The sequence below is a fragment of the Kryptolebias marmoratus genome, linkage group LG24 (assembly GCF_001649575.2).
Source record: "Kryptolebias marmoratus isolate JLee-2015 linkage group LG24, ASM164957v2, whole genome shotgun sequence".
NCBI lineage: Eukaryota > Metazoa > Chordata > Actinopteri > Cyprinodontiformes > Rivulidae > Kryptolebias > Kryptolebias marmoratus.
Window position 1 is genome coordinate 7,356,861 of NC_051453.1, and position 20,757 is coordinate 7,377,617.

At 40.7% G+C, this 20,757-nt stretch overlaps 2 protein-coding genes across 7 annotated transcripts in view; one reads left to right on the forward strand and one right to left on the reverse strand.

Moving 5' to 3' along the window:
- camsap2a (calmodulin regulated spectrin-associated protein family, member 2a) overlaps positions 1-18,058 on the reverse strand; it is a 35,442-nt gene extending 17,384 nt beyond the window's left edge. For 4 of the 5 annotated variants that reach the window (XM_017413456.3, XM_017413455.3, XM_017413454.3 and 1 more), the window contains exons 1-4: positions 17,408-18,058; positions 14,677-14,936; positions 5,370-5,531; positions 4,133-4,213 (exon numbers count right to left, since the gene is read on the reverse strand). In XM_017413456.3, coding sequence (XP_017268945.1) covers positions 4,133-4,213; positions 5,370-5,531; positions 14,677-14,936; positions 17,408-17,546 — 642 coding nt within the window. In that variant the 5' untranslated portion in view covers positions 17,547-18,058. Of the gene's footprint in view, positions 1-4,132; positions 4,214-5,369; positions 5,532-6,767; positions 7,074-14,676; positions 14,937-17,407 lie in introns of those variants that run through there. The other variant, XM_025005325.2, reaches the window with a different exon arrangement.
- A 629-nt stretch (positions 18,059-18,687) lies between these two features.
- The window catches only part of ddx59 (DEAD (Asp-Glu-Ala-Asp) box polypeptide 59), a 5,850-nt gene continuing 3,780 nt past the window's right edge, over positions 18,688-20,757 (forward strand). The window contains exons 1-3 of one of the 2 annotated variants that reach the window (XM_017413457.3): positions 18,688-18,743; positions 19,053-19,862; positions 20,529-20,711. In XM_017413457.3, coding sequence (XP_017268946.1) covers positions 19,065-19,862; positions 20,529-20,711 — 981 coding nt within the window. In that variant the 5' untranslated portion in view covers positions 18,688-18,743; positions 19,053-19,064. Of the gene's footprint in view, positions 18,744-18,803; positions 18,968-19,052; positions 19,863-20,528; positions 20,712-20,757 lie in introns of those variants that run through there. The other variant, XM_025005334.2, reaches the window with a different exon arrangement.

The window sequence follows — 20,757 nt, forward strand, 5'->3', positions numbered from 1 at the left end:
CAGTTTAGTCGTTCCTCTGTTTTATCTACTTGCTAGTGATGGGATGGTCTCCCGCAACAACTAGTTTTAATGTCCGAAGTAGGTGAATTCTTGGGTACTTGGCCAAGCAACAAGAAGTGTAATTTTATAGAGATTAAATCGACTTCATATGATTATTCCTCCACACTACACTTGCTTTATATTCACTTCATTTAATGTTTGCTCAGGTCAAACCTATGACAGTGATAATGTGTGTGGGAATACTGGAGGGCGCTTCATTGGCCCCGCAACATTTTCTGAACTTCTTTCATTGTTGCTTGGTGGCAATGCTCACAGGTTCTATATTAAAAGGGTCAACATGAACTTTTCCTTTAATGCCATCCTGGATGAAAACTCCACAACCTGCTGCCTTAAAAAAATAGTCAGGAGGAAATGAAGGCTGTCTGCATCCAAAGTGATGATTTAAGACTTTGGGATAAAAATGGGTTAAATTGTGCGCCTACCAATCAAACCCCCGGGGAGAGGTGAGGCTCTGATCTGTCCTTTCCTTGCAGCACACACACATTTTAAGTGTTTATACACGTACTACGCCCAACTTACTCCAATCATCCTGCAACTGTGCCTCTTTCTACCAAACTCCATCCCCTCATCAAGACTTGTCCTTCTAGCTGCAGCTCAGCTTTTCCAACTTAAAAGGATTAGTCCCCCCCTTCCTGTCCTGACACTGCCTCTGCAGTTCCCTGCTCTTACTCTCCTACTACCTTCACCCCCACAAATAATGCAGTAGGTTGAATAAAGTCACCGTTGCCCTGATGAGCTCTACAGTGTTGTCCTAGGAGGGAATGTGTGTGTCTCTGTCTGAGACAGAGGGTGTTTGCATGACTCATACTGCAGACATACAGCAAAGACAGAAGGGGGGAGTGATGGAGGGATAGAGAAAGGATACACAAAGCTGCTAGAGATAGCAAAAAAAAGCAGCAGTGGACTTTTATTTATTTATTTTGCATGTTAGTGCAGTTTTAGTGGTTCTTTGTTCTTTTGTGCATTTTCTTCTATTAAAAAAAATATCAATAAAAAGATAATGCAGTCTTCCAGCAGGGAAATTATTACCAGATCTGTCATTTATTTTAGACTTAATGTTGTAAACACAATTCCTCTTATTTTATTCTCTCAAAAAAACCAAAAAACAAACTGGAAGTAGACACACTGACAGAAACGTACAGCAGCTCATCTGAAACTGGTAAACTGCCCCATCCAGTGACTCTGACTTACAGTTTAATTGGTTTCATGCCTGCCTTAAGCAACACACTAAGCCACGATAAGGACGCAAACACAACCACAAAACACACACACACACAACATAGCATGTGAGATGGCCAGAGGTTCATAATGACATTAATGAAAGGCCAAAATAAGTAGATGATCACTTAGTCATTAGGTTGTAGATTTGAGACACTCCGTGACAGTTTGACAAGACAGCAACATGTCTCCAACATAACAATTAATAATAAGGAGGTTTCCTGTTTAATAAGAAGGAGTTTGATGAGTTAAAAGTGTGTTGTCAGGGACAGCTGAGGCACGCAGTGCTGTGTCTGCACACTGACTGGTCAGATCAGCATCAAACTCTGCGCAGCCCTGGGACAGCAATGGAAACCACACAAAGTGCACTTCTTGTTTTCTGAAGGCTAAAACAAAAGGGTAGGGCTGTCGTTTTAACTTTAGATAAACTATTAACTCTAAAGCATCTCCACGCAGCATGTTGCTGGACAGAACGTGATGAAGAGGAAGAACGGAGGAGTTAATTTCTTCTCTCTATGAAACAATCACCAAAAGAAATGAGAGAGAATGTGAATGTTTTCTCAAAATGGGCTGAAGGTATTCAAACGAATAAAAAATGAGGGGCTTCATATCAGTTCTCATAAGCACAGTTTTCTGAAGTATTCATTGTTTAATTTTAAAAACACAAACCCATCCCTGAAAACGGAGAATACATCGTTGTACTTTAAATAACTTTACATTTCAGGCAAATAGGCCACCCTCTTTTTATAGAGGCTGCACACTAAGGTGGTGGTTTCCACTAAAACTGGTTCAAATCTCAGCTGGGACCTTTCTGGGTGGAGTTAGCACGTTCTCCAGATTGTTTTGGAAGACATGCCAAATATAAATGTATATATTTGTTATATTTAATTTCTCTTTCAAAGGCACAGACATGTACATACAGAAAGGTCATACTTTCTTAGGAAAAGTGCTTGTATGTTACTAAAGGACAGAGGTACAGTGACAAAACATTTGTACATTTATGCTTGACCTTCGAGGATCAATGAAGTTTTCAAAGAAGAAACTGCAGCATTAAAAAAACCCACAGACAAGTCACATAAATCCATTCCTGAAAATCACTGATGGTGCATTATGCAGGAAATTAAAGTAAGACAGAAGCAAAGCATGAAGGATAAATGTGAAGGTGAGTCCATGACTGACATTATCCATCTACTCCTCCCCCCTCCTGTCGCCCCTCCCATGATTTCTTTCCGTCATGTTGTTAGAAAGTGGCTGCAGAGACAAGTTTGACCCTTCCTGCTGCAAACGAATAAGCAGAGCTCGACTGCTGACACAAACTGAAGCAGATATTTAATACATCCACACACACGGATGCTTCAGTGCTAAAGTATAATCCAGTTTTTATTGCTACAGAAAAATGAATTACCACAATAAAGTTCCAGTGAAAGACTGAAATGTCTAAGCAGAGGGAAGCAATAAAGATGGGAGCTTTTGCACCACTTTTTTACAGTTTGGGAAAAACTAGTCGATGCGGCTTACATCAATTCTCAAAGTTTTTTTTTTGCAACAAAAATGGACTTCAAAATGAGCAAAGTTTTAGTGAATATTCAGTTTGATTTAGGCATTTATTAATCCTTCATACACCCTGCTACTCCGTAGTCAAAACTGCCTGAGTCACTATAAATCTGATGGAAGAAAATAGAAAAAAAAACTGGAATACTAACATGTTGACTGATTAAAACCCAGAGCAAAAAAGTATTAGCCACACACTTTTAATTTACCCATGAATTCTGAAAGGAAAGGCATTATATTGCTCACAATTGTGCATTATTATTAAAGAGTATATCAATATATTGTAACACAATTACAACTGATGATGGTATATCATAACATAGTTTATTAATCTTATATTTATTATGAAGAATTAAAAAAAAATGGATTTTTATTTTTATTTTTGCTGATGAAGTTTATAATTCAGCTCATTTTACTGCACAAAAGTCTGCATGATCTACACCTACACATAACACACTAAAGCGATAACCATATATTTGCTCAGATGTTGCAATTATAAACCCAGATCACATCTCACAAATCCTAATTTCTCTAAGCACCAGGAAGTGTCTGTGTTCGCATGCTTGTGAATGCACACATGTTAACAAAGACTCCATACAGAGATTTACAGTATGTGTAAATTAACTGTGGTACTTTGTCAGTTAATTTATCTCCACCAGTGTGTTAATGCATTATTCAGCAGATCAGAGACTTATTTATTGTAGATGCAGCGGTAATCAGAGAGGCTGCAGACAGAGATTACTCCAGCAATACATGTATCCACTAACAAACACACAGGTCACACCAGGATGTCCTGTGGCATTAAAAGAAGTCACTTACAGAACAGATCTGTGGCAGCATGGTGAACCCTGAATGAGGGGTCAACCTGCACTAAATGCCTGCTTGTTTAATTAGACTGGATGGCGCGGTGAGTGAAGTGGCTCAACTTGTCGTGGTAGATAAATGTTATGATGTTCAGGATTTAATCAGCCTGTTTGTTGTCTAAATGGAAAAATGAAATTCATTGAAGGCCCATCCTTGTGTTTGAGTGGAATTATCCCCAGTGGTCTTTGAGCAAAAACAGCTTAAACGCTGCTGAGAAAGCCAGTTCCACATATAGTGACACAGAGGTCTGGGATAAATAACTGTCAGTCAGAAGGAAAACGCTGGGGTAAATCCTTTATGTGGACGCCAGGATTTCATTTAGCTGTCTCTTTTTCTGTCCATCACACTTGTGATGTTTGAAGTGGATGCAGTCTGTGAAATGCTACAGCTGCGAGGGTAGAAAACAAAATAAAATAAAAATAAAAATAAAAACACCCACCCGAGGACCTCCAGTCTGCTCAGCACTCTGTGTCTCCTTCTTCTGATCCTGAGCCATGACCTCTTTCAGGTATTCATTTACCTGAATGAGAAAAAAACAAAAACAAACAAGCTGTTAATACATGAGCCACATTCATTAGGAACAAATCCAAACAGCTACAGACAAATATTTTGACTCATGACCACCATGCAAAGAGTAACTTCAATTCATATTTAAGCTGTTGAAACTGCACATTTTAATGGGAGGACAATCACATAACCAGTTTACATTTCTTCTTGCTGCCTTTATTTGTTTCTGTCTTTTGAATATAACACAAAATCAAAAGCCTCTTACCATGGTAAAGATGTCCATGCAAAAGACTTTGATTTATCTAAATTTATTCCAGTTCAAATTGACTCACAGTAACGTTCAGCCGAGCGACACCGAGCTGATCGAGTTAAAAGCGGGCTGTGAAAATGATGACTTCTGGAAGTGAAGTGTACTCCAACAGAGAGCCATCTGTCTGTCCAGTAGGAGACCCCGACCACACCTCCTGTAAGCCTTTGTCTGCTCTGAGTGTGTGTGTGTGTGAAGCTCAGAGCTGGCAGCGGCTCAGAGCTCCGACTGGAAGAATGTAAACAGACTGGATTGTGTTGTACTGTACATCACAGCAGCCATCTGTGCATGCAGGCCATGTCAGTAACCACGTGCACATCATACTAAGACATGTTCATGAAATAAAACAAAAAATAAAACTAATTCTTATAGGGTATGAACAGTTTGCTGAAACATAATAATACTGTATGATAAAATCAGAGGAATTTGACGGAGATCTTATAGAGAAAGCCAAACGTTGTTTCTGTAATTCTTCCAGTTTGGCTCTCACACAAACTGTGAACATATTTTGTGAGTTACTGATAGAAGAGCAAACCACAAATGAGGGGTTACTGTTCTACCACAGGGTTTGAATGCAGGATATACTTCTCTTTGTTTGTTTTTAATCAAACCTCAACAATCCTTGCCATTGTTTTTCTGCTGTTATTGAGTCAGATATTGTGTCTAGACTGACTGACTGCTTGTTAAAAATGAGTCTGAACAACAAGCAAAGCAGCTCTTTTAGAAGCACAAGTAACATGGATCCTTCACCTGAGCCACATCAAACAGCATATCCACGAAACACAAAGGAAAAGTGGTCCGACCTGATTTATGGTACGTAGGATATGAACTGTACACAACGCACACGTGAACCATTACAAACCTTGTTAACCCAGGTGGTCACTGCATCCTCCGTGTCATACGGTGTTTCCACTTCAGAGCTGCAGGATGAATACTGATAAAGGCAGGTCATCACTTTCTCCGCACTCACAGTCTCCACTGTGTACGCCATCATCAGGGTGTCGATCATCGCCAGGTGAGCGCTCTGGTAGGAAAACACAAAGAAGGACGGGAAGGTTAAACTCATTAGCTCAGATGTTGCCTCGTCGTGGTTCATTTAAAGCACACCAGATATAGTCCTTGTCTTATAAAAACAAGGAAGTAATATGGATCTTTTTCCCAAAAAAGAAATACATTTGTCAAAATAGCAAATGTCAGCATTTGCAGGTTTGAAATGAATTCATCATGTGAAATCTAATTAGTGTAATGTTTAATTTCCTCTATCTGCAATTTGGCATCAAGGCAGCAAAGCCACTGCATTTAATAACAGACTGCTGAGCTGGTTCCTTCTGGCCTTCATTTAGCCTGTCCAAACACTGCAAAACAAAATCCACAAAACACACTACCAGATGCACACACACACTTAGACAAACATCCTGCTATTAGATTTCAGAAAATAGTTACAAATCCTTCCAGTGTTCCACAACAAAATAACCAAACATCCGGCAACCCCAGTATTAAAAAGGCCAAAGGACAAATGTGAACCCTCAAAGGGCTCCTTCTCATCTCGTCTCCCATCTGCGGAGTAATTTGAGGGTATTGATCTGAATCTACTCCTGTCTGATGAGATGAAACAACAACAGGGAGCGTTAATCCTGTTAACTAAACCACAGACCCTCAGTCTCTAATTATGGTGAACGACAACATGCTGATGTGTTGGAGGATGGGTCAGAGAAAGACTACATGACCAGATTCAGCTGCTTCTGACACTACGATCAGCTACACGTGGGACAGTGATGGGCGCTTCTTCCAGCGCTGAGAAGATCCAGCAGCTGTTTGGATGAAATGTTTATGACATAATAATTTAACTATGAAATACTGCTGTGTTTTCTCTGATCAAATACTCATTATTTCAAAAACGTAAGCAAAGGGACAATGAGAGCTGCGGAGACAGACGAAGACACCACGATAAAGACAACTATTATTTCTGCTGTAGCAAAAAGGCAGCTTTAAAAACCCAGATTGGTCCCATAACATTTCTGATAATTAACAACATATGGTGCATTTTTAGTATCTTTTACCTAAAACAGCTTGCAACATTACAAGTTACTTTATCTTTATTTTTTAAACTGCTGTCCTGTGTAATGTTCACCAAAATTAACACTCAATGAGGGATCAGATGGCTTTGACTAGAGAGCTGACAGTCGATGTTTGTCTTTTAAAGAAAGTATTCAGTAATTGATGCAAAAAGGATGATAGGGTTGGACAGAAATGACCTCACCGGCCAAAGGAAAAGACCACCACAATAGATCTGACATTTGCGATAAAGCTGGTTCCTCGGTAATACCCCATTGTCAGGAACGGTGGAGACGATGGCGAACCCAGAACGCAGACTCATAATTAGAGGGACAAAAACTAATTTATTAAACTAACGAAACAAAATGAAAACAAACATCTGACGTGGCAGCAAAACAAATAAAGAACAAACTAAAAACTAACATGGATAGGACCGAGAAACAAGCAGGACGGAAACAAACAACCAGTAACGAATGACAACAACAGACATCAAACAAACCTTAGACCACTAACAAAGACAATGGACCAGCAGAGTGTGGAAGGCAATGACCGGGTTTTAAAGACTGAGGATAATTAGGTAAATGGAGACAGGTGACGTGATTACAAAGTGGGGACAGGTGTAGGTGTGGCAGGGAGACAAAGAGAGAGAGAGACTGAGGAGGAGCAAATGAAACATGAAACAAGAGACAAGACAGAAACCAAACAAACCAAAAATAAAACAAAACCATAACACCGAAAAAACCCAAATCACCACACCCATGACTTCACAGTTTTTAACCTTTAGGTTTTTCTTTTGCACACATGCTTTCCTTCAACATTATTTAGGTTCATATTTGTCCATGCACCCAGACCTGGAAGCTGCAGCACAACTTCTGCTGGCAGTGATACATCAGCTTGAGCATTCAGAGATTATTGCTTCGGTGTGTCTGTATGGCTGAAAGATCGTAAATCTTGCTGTTTGCCATGAATCAAACTGGTGAGTTATTAATTTTCAAGTTTCTTATCTCGCCCTGAAAGCTCATTCTTCTTTAAGATAATCCCTGATGTCCTAAAAAAATATATAACTCATAATATTTAGTTAATTTAATCACCATTTGATAAAAAAAACTAACCTTGATTTGTGTACACAGTGATATTGAGACATAAAGCAACAGACACAAACACATTTTTGCTTTTTCATTTAAGCTGACTGTATCCATAAATTCCGTACAGATTTCTCAGGTGGTAAGAAGAGGCTGCTTCATGGACAATATCCTGTTTTCATTGTCCTGCTACTTAGCTGGCTCTCTGGGGAAATAGGTGAGCGCCGCTCATCTTTAATATGGTTTTCCTGGTGAAAAAGCAAAAATTGAAATCCACCGTAGAAGCTCGACTTAACGGCGCACAAAAGAACTGCAAATATGAACCAACAGACTGTCTGTTGACGGTGGATTTTCTTTCATGTGTCTGAATACAACAAAAGATCTCTGCTCTCTGTTCTCTGAGCCGTTTGTTGGGGCCTAACCTGGGTCATGTTATCATATGGAAATCCACATTTTAATCAACTACTGAGGGGAAGCTCTATGTAAAAGCTCTGTTATGTCGTTAGAATTAACACACTGACATTATTTGGATACAGAATGATTGGACTGAGCAACAGAAAAACCCTACAGGTCTGCATTAGAGAACTACGAGCCCAAGTGCAGGGCTTAGCTGATTATTTGTGATAAAAACGTCACTCACACATGAAGGCTTGCACTTCCACAGAAAACACAAAAACAACACAGGAGGTAATTTAATAGTAGCTGGAGGGTGATGCAGTGTTGAAGTGCAGCCTGTTCGGAGCGTTACAGCTCTCCTGTGGAAGCCCAAGGATAAAAGTTCAGTCTGTCCAGCTTCAGGTACAGGCTGAATAAGATGGGCACAGAAAACTACTTAGCCGTGTCCCTCTCTGGTCTCTTTTTTTACAGGTATGTGAGTAAAATAAATGCAAAAAGCCAAACGGTGACAGCGATTTTAGCTTTTCATATCCACATGTCTTTTTTGCGTACACCATAAGAGGAGGAATCTTAAATATTTGAGTTTGAAAATTTTAAGATGTCAGATCTAACTGGTAAATATAACATTAAACAATTGTACCAAATCTTACAGCAATCATGTTGTCAAGAGAATTCAGCTAAAACCTTCGTGGCACGATGATCATCAGGAAAACTGAACTAGTTCATTTAACTGCAGTTTAGGTTTAGAGCCATCTTTCAAGATGTTAGCAGGGTAAAATGACAATGACAGTTCTTTTTTTTTTGTACTTTTTACACAACTTTTAATTGCACAGCTTCAGCAGCCTCAAAGAAGAGAGCCATAAAAATGCTCACATCCACAATTTCACACACGCATAAGTTTTAGATGTGTAAAACACCAACTGTGGGGTCTGGCATCAGCTGTGGGAGTGAATCATTTAAGCAACTTACTTTCCCTCCCCATATGCTGAAAAGCAGCCTCATAATTATAGAAAAAAATAAAATTCAAAGCAAACCTTAAAACACTATCTGGGGACGGGATCATGGCTCCTGGCCAGTGCTGACAAATCCTGGTGATATCTCTGCAATCCGAGTCTTTACATCCTATTTATAAAGCCTTGCGATAAAATAGCTTTGAATAAAATAATCTTTCTCCTGGTAAAAGAACAGAAATAAAATCTATAAGAGCATTACACCAAGTTATCTAAAAAATCTCACACCTAGATGACACGATGCTGCCTTTGTTGGATTGGTGTGAACGAGGAAACGAAGGCAACGTTAGACCACGATGTTATCAAAATATGTCTTTTAGTCTCCATTTTAGTACATCTTACTGCATCCTAAAGCTGATTCTGCAAGAGAGCAGAACACACTGCTGCAGGTTGTCTGTAAAACATTACCTGATTATAGCATGTTCTCTCAGTCTTTCATGCCAAAACTTTCAACTAATTTCATCTAATGTTGAGAAACCTTGAAATCACAGGATGCACAATCTCACCCAATTTGGAGAAACCTTGTGCAATCTGTTAGTGCTCAGAGTGTGTGTAGGGTATGACTCTCACCAACATTATAGCTCAATATCTGTAAAACTGAGTGATTCGCAGCCATATTGGTGTTTTTTAAGGCCGCTTGGCTGTGGTGCCCATATTGAATCGAGTTGACTCAAAAGTTAATCAGTTGTAGATGTACATCCAATGATTACTGTCTGAGTTTTATTAAAATCCACCCAGTGGTTCACGAGATATTCTGCTAACACAATAAACAAACAAACACAGGCAAAATCATAATCGCCTCTCTTTTGCTCCAAGTGATAATCACAGATCATGTGTCGGCCAGTTGCAGACTGACTGTGGTCCACTTCTAGTTAGAAAAGATAAAAATGAACTGCAATTTATTAGTATTTGGTGTTTTTATTGAACAAATAGTGCTGCTAAATCATGCACCACACATATTTTAAGCATGAATTCATTGCTGCTGCATTAGTGAACTGTAATCCACAGCCTGCAGTACCTGCAGAGTGGGAATCATTAGTCACAAGATCCCTGCTTTAACTTCTAAAGACAGCTTTATACGCTATAATAGGCTTAATCTGGGACTATATTGGAAGATAAAGTAATTTGCTTAATATGGTCACAGTTTGGTATTTTTTTTCTGGTGCAGAAAATGCTTGCACTATAAAAAGGATTACAAAAACAAATAAAAAATAAAAAGTATGCCTTCCAGTGCGTTGAAATACCGCCCCATCACAACCACCACCACCCCACAAATTCTATAAAACACTGAACTCAGCACTTGTTCTTACAGTAAGACCTCCTTTTTTAATTAATTAACATTTGACAACTTTACTTGACTTCTGAAAATAAAATTAAAAAAAAAAACTCTTTGCTTAAGGAGGAAAAGTACCTGCAGCAATCGTGCTGTGTCACCGCTTTAATGTACTGTAATGAAAACAGCAGGGATACGAAGAAAAATACATAAAGAGACTAAAAACAGATTAAAGATGAAAAGCAATTTGAAGCTGTTTCTACTTGGGCTAAAGACTGAGAGCAGAAACACATCCCACATGCTGTCGAAGGAGAGTACATTTCCTCTTAAGGACAAAAGAAGATGTGTGTTACATAAAAACATCAAAAAGATCGAGGCATGACCCTGAAACCGAATTTAATGGTTATCCAGTATAGAAAGACGCAGCTCTCAGGCAATCACATGGCATCATCTAACGTCCTGGTTGCTTATTTATCCATGCTGAACTGCCGGGGAGTCGCTGCCGACATTCTGCACAACACACGGACTGTGGCTGAGCCTGGCGAGGACACACACTCTTCAGATGGGAATCCCTTCCACTTCGCTGCCTCAGCTTGGGTTTGTTATTAGGACTGTGCAGGCTCAGTTCAGTTCGGTTTATATTGAAAGTGGATAAAGTGATGTTGAGAGATATTTTGTTCCCCGCTTGGCACACGCACTAGCTTTCTATATGTGAATGTGTGTGTGTGTGTGTGTGAGATGTAGAGCCTTAGAAATGCCATCTGCCTGCTTGGATGAAACCAGCATTTCAGCGTTCTTTTTTCCCCCCTTTTTCTCAGCCTGCTGGTGCTCACTGCTACTACAACCCCCCACAGCAGCACGCGCAAACAACCGGTAACCGCAAACACACACTAAACACGCACGCACACAGGGCACGGGCAACATATGCAGGCCCAAGCACCCCCCCCCCCCACACACACACACACACACACACGCTCACGGATCCACCAACACACGTAAGCCACCCTGTGCCTGCTGGAGTGTAACCATGGAAACGAAGCGCCTGCCCAATAGGGGTTGTGACGGAGGCAGCAAAAAAAAAAAAAAACAGAGATAACATAACAAAGAGGAAGTGTATTCTTCTTATTCATCCACGCTAAACATGAGCTGATAAATCAGTGTCACACAGAGAAACTAATATTTGCCACACATATGGATGACTTCATTATTTTTCAGCGCTCGTAGATGTGACGAGGATTTAAATGTGTCCTCTTAAAAAAAGAGTAATAGTCTGTAAGCAATCCTACTGTGTACTTATTTAACCAACAATTCTAAATGAAAATGACTTATAAAAATGATCAATTTCATGATTTTAAATCCTTATTACAGACAATACCTTATTCTTATATTTCTATAACTTATAACTCTTATGAATGGATCTTATTTGACAAAACGTGTATATAAATATGTGCAAGAATTCATTTTTGGAGTAAAACTACCATTAAGTCACCATAACAAGGGTCTGAGAGCACACAGCTTACAGCATGGAAGCATGACAGTCAGATTTATAGACATAAAACTCGTATCAGTAACTTGACCCATTTCCATCTGCACTATTAAATATTGAGTTTAGGACATTCATGGTTCAACATGTTGAAATTACACTGATCCTCACAGCAATCAGTCGCAACTTATCTGCAGCTGTCCTGCCAATGTAAACGCATGACATGATAAATTGAACTTATTATTACCAGCTGTGGAAGGCGAAATAAAAGGGTGCGATAAAAGTGCTGTAGGTGACTGATAATGACGGTGAGGATGATTATTACTGCAGAGCTGCCCTTGAGCAGGACGGTGAACTCAATCCCGACTGTGGCTAAACGTGAGAAAGAGAAAAAAAAATCTAAAAAGGTAACCGCTGCTTCTGTTTGTGTGCTGACTTGCTTCAGTGATGCAAAGAGCACTTCGCAGACACAGAAGGGGTTATTAAAAATCCACTCGCAAATCATTTGTGCAGGGATTCATCCATGTTCAAAGATATTATTAGGGCTTACGGTTTCCCCATGGCAACAGATTGACTTTCTGCTGGTTTATAAGTTCACCGTGCAACGAAACTGGTGTGAAATTTCATCTGGATCAGTTACTGCGTATGTTAAGTCACATCAAAGACGTGCAGACACACTCAGAACGGGAAGAAATCTCCTTTCACACAAGAGCGAGATGATCACAAAACGCTGATTACAACCTTAGCAAATAAAGCTTTCGGGTGATTTATTTCACGCAGCGGCGCTTCCTGTCGGATTCGATGCCCAACGCTGGCGTGACACGTTCAGACTGTCAGCCCACCTCCGCGCCTCTCCCTCGCTCCCTCCGAGCACCTCGAGCGGAGGGCAGAGCCAGCGATGCAGAATGTGCGTGGGCTTCCGAGTGGGCGGCAACTGCGATTTGAATTCTGCGTTTTCACGTGCAGAGAGCCGTCACGCGGCAGGAGACAGAGGGATGAGTGGGCAGAATAGTGACAAAAAGAGAGGGGGGGAATCATCACGTTTACCAACCCGGTGAAAATGTCAGAAAATTTGCAGTGTTATGACACACGTCAGACATCATCAGCGTCGGACTCTTCTGCTTCCTGACCCTGTTAGGCTGCTTCAAACATCATCTAGAGTTGCTTATTCTCTAGATTCTCAGTCTTCACACAAACTGCTGAGTTATACAGGACGCTCAGCTAAAACGCCATGAAGCAGAATTTAATGACATTACTGGAGCAGCTTGAAGTTGCAACTGCAGGTAGGTGCTCAGTTTGTTGCAGGGAGATATTTACTGTAGACCATTTACTGTAGACCATTTTCTGTCCGTTTTTCAAGACAGAGTCCTTTATTTAATTTGTTCTGCACGTTTTTTGCTAAAACTCACTAAACCTCAACAAGGAACATCAAGAACAGTCACATCCAGCTGTTTTATAAGCACGATGGGTGTTAGTTTTTATGCTACATGCTCTAAATGAAGAAGCGTTTCATGGATTCAATGCTGACCTGAGAAATTGGTAAAATATCTGTAAATATCAGAATGGAAGCAGAAAGAAAATGTAGGCAAACTGGAAAAGTAAACAAGAAGAACTAAAGGCAGGAAGCATTTGGTATGAGGAAGAGCAAGAAAACTGCAGAAGGAAATAAGAGATAAAAAAAATGTGTAGCATGAGAACGGGGGGGGAGGAGAAACGACAGGGGGGAAGAGGAAACTGGATTAAAAGGAATGAGTGATGCAACTCAAAGAGTCAGAGGAGCAGAAAAATCAAAAGGGGCACTTTCACACTCTCCTATCAGCTCATTTTCACATTCATAAAAAAACTCCTCCGTCACATGCAGTATTTTGTCACTAAGCTTTCAGTCCTGAACCTTATTGGACCCGTTTCAGGCGAGAACCTACTTTTAGATCAGGGCCAAAAATGTAAGAAACATTATAAAGCTCCATCTTTACACACACACGCACAACATAAAACATCTCAATATTGGTTTAAACTTACATGACAGAATTTAGTTGTAGGAGACAATGCATTGTTTTTTTTTCTTCACTAAATAAGCCTTTGGACTGTAAACCCTGACACAACTTAAATAACTTCTAAATTAGCATAGAAGGGAAATTAAAACCAGCAAGCATCTACAAACAGACTGCAGGCACACTGTGAGTTAATTGTCTCTCAGTTGCTATTCACTGAACCAGTAAAGCATCCTATGGAGAATGTGCCCTTAAAGAACGAGGGTACCTCATTCTGACACATCAGGCAGTCTGCGAAGTCAGATCTCCAGTTCTGACAAACACACAGAAGCTGCGGGACGTCTGGGGATATAGATCATACGCTCCTCCGAGCGCACATATAGACAATATCAGAGGCTGGAGGTGAGGTTCTAGCGAGCAACAAAACTTGGTACAACATTAACACTGTCGTTTTGGCTCAGCGAAGTACTGCTGCTACTGTAGAACCGACAGTTTGGTGCTGAAGTTTGTGCTTTGGCGCTTTTAAACAGAAACACCTGTTCTAAGAAAGCAACAGGAGTGACGTAGCACTGGAACCAGTTTGGAGGAAAGCCACCAATCAGTGTGCACCGCTGCATAAAAACAAACACATGTCAGCACCAATACAACTTCCTGCTTTTGCACCTAATGGCTTTCCTGGTTGACTTCACTTTAAACAAACAAATGACATGATCAGATGCGATCTTGGAATGAGGAAAGGCGTCACGTGGACAAAACTCGTCTCAGTTAATGAGAAAAAGATATTGTCTTTGTCTGACGTATGACTGGGGTCAAACTCTGCTCCTTGCATGTACCTGGTGTGATTCCATCTGAAAAGTGGTTTAAAAGCCAGCCCCTCACCATCTGCAGAGGTCTCTTCCGCAGGTCCCTCTCAGTGACCAGTCTCTCCTGGTCGGTGACGTAGAGTCCACGCTGAGCCAGAGCCTGGATGACGGCGTCGTGACCCAGCAGCGGCTTGGCAGCGTCACTCTTTAGGATGAGACTGCCGGCCCGACAGTAGAGGTCAGCTGACAGCAGGAGGCTGGCCACGGGGGGCTTCAGGTGTTCTTGCTCATACTGGTCAGTGTAGAAAGGGTCCTTTAGGTCTGCGGGGATGCTGTCTGTGTAACACAGGAAGGACAGAAGTTTCAAGCAAAAAATAATCAACTGAATATGGAAAAGTGGACTTTTTATTGCCTCGATTTCACTGGAATAAAAAAAAATGTAAAAAATTCTGTTAAGAAATACAAAAAAAGCTCAGCTACATCAAATCTGTCCTTTCCCTTTGATAGAACCACTTCTTTCCGTTGTAATGGGTTAACAATATTTTAACATAGATGCTGTATCTGTGGATAGACCTCAGTGTTGCTATAGCAACTGCAGGAGGCGAGGAACTCGATCGATTCATCTTGCCTTCATCTCTTGGAGCTGCTAAATCTCTGGGAACACCCTTCCCATCAAAGCGGCACATGAGTGTGTGTTCGTCATCTCAGAAAAGTCCGCCGCAGGAAGACGGTCTAGAAATAATTCAAAATCATCGGGCTGGCCGGTGCTTTCCCACTGTGCCTGTCTGATCAGTGTCTGGCGAGTGCTGAACCGGTAAGAATTTCATAAACTCGAAAACAGACATTTTGCTCATTGCAATCGAGGTTATCAAAGTCTGTTTTTTTAGAAAATGAGCGAACCAGAAAACTCTGAAACTCAGGTGCAAGCTGACTGGATGCGAGAGGACTGAATACATCTGCAGCCGTTCTCCAGGACTTTAAACATCCTAGTATTTATAAAGTTGTGACCACCAGAAATGAAACCTTGTGTCTTTTTCTCCTTCATCTGCCACAGGGGGGGTCAGAGACTCACATCTGTTCAGCATCTGTACAGAAACTATATCCCACTTCTTATATATCTGTAAATATTTATTGTGCATTATGTGCTTATGCTATCATGTTTATCAAAAGAGCAGAACGACTGAGGTTTGATGTTTCATACTTTGAATTTGGGAATCTGCAATTTTTTTTCTAGTTAAATTAGTGTCAGATTTGTTTGTTTTAACAATGCATTAAGCCTGGCAGGTCAGGTCACTAATCTCTGCTCATGAACCTGTGCATTAAACCTGATATCACTGTTTGCTGTGCGGTAGTATTCACTGACAGATGAGCCACTACGTGGGGCTTGTGTCTTGCACAAACCCGGCTGCATGTTCTCTGTGCACTCCCATATTACTGTAATGACACCAGATCCACGAGAAGAAGTCAGAGCAGCGTAGGCAGCGATCTGGATCTGAGCCCGCTCGCCTGCTCGCTCGCTCTTATTCCCCCTCCCCTCCCGCTCCCCTCTGGAGGACTGTATTTTTGGAATCGACCCATTTCATTCAGACCTCATTGAAAACACACAGAGGGTCTGCAAGGAATCTCATGTTTGCTGGGCCGTTACAAAGCAGCGGCGAGGGAGGATGCACTCAAACAAACTGTGCTGTAATAAGCAGAAGAATGTACAATGTGTGCTCTAAAACAAACCCAAGCTCGTTACTGATTGGAGAAAGGAGAAGAAAAAGGCAAATCATCAGACATAAAAGTCCTTCCCTTTGTGTTTGCTCGAGTAGATTTGCTGTTATTGACTGAATGAGCCTCATGAGGGTTTACACTGTTGTGATCAGGGCTTTTACACTGAAAACCACAATCTTTTTATGTATTTCTTGCTGCAGCATGTCAATATAAATTTTATTAGTGAGGCCCACTAAAAGGAGTTATGCTTTGTACTGCGGTTGTTCATTATTCTACATTCCCAATTCTTCCCTTCAGAGGTTTGGTTGAACAATCTGTACCTTCTCATAAAAAAACAAAAGCAGGCAGAAAAATGACTCCTGATTAGAAATCAGCTTGCGATTGCGGTGCGGTTTTGCCACCCACTGTAAAAACAACCCATTTACTCGTCACCCACAGTGTCCTACCCTCTAAAATACACCCCCAGCACCTGAGAAGAATAGCTTTGATTTAGTGATTTTGTTTTTTTTTGGGGGGTGGGGGGGTGTTGCTTCACATCACAGCAGAGCACTGATATGTTTGAATTTATTTGAGGAAACCCAGATTATTTTAACCCAGATGTAACGACTGACCTGCTGTCACAATTTCCACTGTGTTGTTGGAAATATGCATGCAAATCATCCGTATAAAACACATCTACATCCCTAAGAAAACCTCCCTAATTAAGAAAAGAAGTAGGTCTGCAGTCCTGTTGCAGACACCTTCTCTGTGATTTCTAATCATGTGCAGCATATTCTGTGAGAATATTATGGCCTGTGTTATGAAACAAGACAAAAGGATTTTAAAAGTGCAGTGGGTTTTGCATTGTTACACTAAAACCAGCAATCTAAGCTTTGAAATCAGCAAAAATATCCTGTTTGTGCACTGAGCATGTAAACAAACCCATAAATAAATAGATCTTTTTAAAGAAAAGCACAGGTTTTGTTTTAAGGAGTTGTAGGTTATGGGGATTGTATGGTATTATTATAAAACATAAATAAGTATCTGCCTGTGTTGTGTGTTTTTAATTATAACAGAGACAAAGCATTAATAAAAGTAGTTTCATCACCTACCTGTCCCGTAGGCTTTAGAGACAATCCACCTGAGGCTGCAGCAGATTTTTGCTCGGGAAAAGTCATAATGCTCAAAAGACTTTACGGCTGGAGCAACGAAGGTCTTCTTGGCGTCCCTGTCGTCCTGAACTTCGCCCATGTTTCTGCCGGATCGCGCAAATAAAACCTCACGGAGCGACGCGGCAGCAGCGGCAGCGCGAACACATCCCACAGCTGGCAGATGTGAGGAAAACAACCAGCAGCTGCAGCCTGAAGCGGAGAAATGCCTCTTCGTTCAATATTCACGGCCTCTTTCAGTCATAAAAACACCAGGCTGGCCGTGCTTTTGTCTGCATTTGGTCTCGCTGGCACAATGGGTCGCTAGTAGTGGTGCTTTTTTCCACCCATTCTGCTCTCTCTACATGTTGAAACGGGCTCCGGCGGACCCAGCCAGGCTTTCCAATGTTTCAGAAGAAAAAACTGTTCTTTGACTGAAGTAGAAACAGCAATGTTTCCATCATTTAAGATATTTTTCAAGCAGCCAGCTTCTCTTTTTATGCCTATAAACCACTGAAAAAAAAATTAACCATTAATTGTTTTCAGTTTTCTCTTCAGCCCTTCAGATGCAGTCGTCCTGCCGCACTGGGGTCTCTGGCTCTACACCTTTGTTGTGCAGTGCGCATGCGCGAGGATGCCTTCGCAGTCTGTCGAACATACCGACACCCTTTTGTAGTTTCTTTAATAAATGATTTTCTTGTGGTTACTGCACTGAGTAGATCCTTACTACTTATTTAAATAAGTTAATTCTACATTTTGTTTTGGTATCATACAATAGTATATTGTTTATGCGATCCAAATAGTCATAGAATTACCACAGTTCTTAGAAAACTGGACACATAGTTTTACAGCCAGTGCATATCACTGTTATCAAAGGCGTTTTAAGGTTAATAGTAACCATTCTTATAAGCATTATTACTTGTGAGGTGTGGTATGCACATATAAACAACCCATTATCATTATTGCTTCTAAACGTCGTGGTTTAGCTTAACGCACACGAAAAGAAACATTTGAATGTAGCATGAGAAACAACACCCTTATAAAGAGAGAATAAAAAAATATGTTGCTATTAAAATAATGTTTGCTTGATAAGACAACGACCTAAAACAATAACTTAGAAGCACAAGAATTTAGTAAACTAAACAATGCATATGCACGGCGGATTTTCTGACAATGACCGACAAAACAAAACAGTTGTCACTGTGAACTACATTTCCCACCATTCAAAGTAGTACTGACGTCATCACTGCGCGTCGGTTATCGTTTTGAGCCGCTGGAAGAGTTGTCGCGATTTGAGAAGGTTTGTGTAATGTTGTCATTTTAAATAAGGGCTTTTTATATATATATATCAACATTTATGAATAATGTTTGGTTAAATGGTTAATGTACAGATGTTTTTGAATACACAAAAATATGCGAAAAGCTTTTATTTGCTTATTGATTTGCAGTTTAGTTGTAATTTGTTAGGTTTAAAAATTACAGCTGTAATTGTGGAATTCTTGTCCTCTCCGTCGAGTTATCTGTGTCAGTATCTTCCTTTTTAAAGTTAATAGTAACCATTCCTATAATCATTCATTGTGTAAACACCTCTACGTTTTTGTATTTTCAGGTTAATTTAAACATGTTTTTGCCAAGAGCCCTGAAAGTAAAGAGACCTGCCCAAGAACCAAGTCATATATTGAATAAGAAAAGCAAGACTGACCAAGAGGATGATGACAAAAGCAGTCCACAGGCACCTGCACAAAGGGAGGAAGCATGTGAAGAGACAAAAACACAGGATGAATCAGTTGCATGTTTGTCAGAAGACGGATCCAAGTCTTCCTCGGATGACGTGGAAGAGGAGGAACCAGTTAAGTCTTTCAAAAAGAGCCAGAGATGGCCTGAGCCAGGAGAGCCCGTCTGTGTGATGTGCGGACGCTACGGGGAGTACATCTGTGATGCTACTGATAATGATGTTTGCAGCCTTGAATGCAAAGCCAACCACTTGCTGAAAATGGGAAAAGGAACTGGGGCAGACGCGTTTAATTTTAAGGATGAAACAACTGACAAAAGGACTCTTCAGCCTCAGCATCCAGCTGTAAACACTGGTGGGATAGGTGTAAATGAACCGTGCTACTCCTACAGGGAAGACCCTTTCATATCAGGCCTGACAGCTGAGCAGGTGGAGCGAATCAAACAGGAACTTGGGATAAAAACAGAAGGAAAAGGTGTCAGGAGACCGATTATTGAATTCCAACACTGTGGCTTCCCTTCTACGTTAAGTGGCAACCTGAAAAAGGCTGGTTACGAGGCACCCACACCAGTCCAGATGCAGATGGTGCCGAATGGTCTCACAGGCAGGGATGTGATTGCCAGCGCTGACACAGGATCAGGGAAGACTATAGCCTTTCTGCTGCCTGTGGTAGTGAGGGCACTGGAGGTAAAGTAATGCAGCTATTATTGTTTTAATTAATTAATTTATATTTATTCTGTTATAATTAATCTAATGAAACTTCCTACTCATACCAATAAAAGGGCCAGTGAAACGTAAGGAATTAAGTCTACACAAAGACAAGATCAAACTAAATACTTGTTAAGCTATGAAGATTTTATTTTATTTTTTTATCAGTAAGGATCAATGATTAGCAATATTAACCTAAACTGGGATGGACAGTATTAACACCCCTCCTATCAGATATTAGTTAAAGGGCTTTCTGAGAATGGTTCTTGAATCTTTGTAGAAGTTAATCACTCCTATCTGCTTGGAACTTTGTATTTGCAAATGTATTAAGAAGAAAATTAATAAATCATTGTGCCTCCTAATAATTATGTGAGGGCCATTTTAGGACTCTTTTTTCTAAAATGTCTTGTACAAGCTGTAACTTGAAGTAGCAGCTCCAACATTTCAGCACTGATGTTTGTTAAAGTTTTCTGAAGTGGTTTGAATGCAGCACTAAGACTTCTACCATCTGTTGCAGATGTTTTCTCAGTAATGGGGACCTCCTGCTACAGAACAAAATAGTCCGAAAATGAATCCTCCTCTTGAGAAAAAACGGTTTTACAAAAGCTCTTTTTTCAGAGATGTAATCTGTACTCCTATTTTTAGAAACCAGCTCACTGTGTGAGCAGCCCTGTGGCTCTGATCCTGACCCCCACCAGAGAGCTGGCCATTCAGATAGAGAGACAGGCCAAGGAACTGGTGATCGGACTCCCCAACATGAGAACTGCTCTGCTTGTTGGGGGCATGCCCCTTCCCCCACAGCTCCACCGCCTCAAGAGCAGCATCAAGGTAAAGGAGCCTTTTCCCTCCTCGTCCAGTTAAAACACAATCTCCC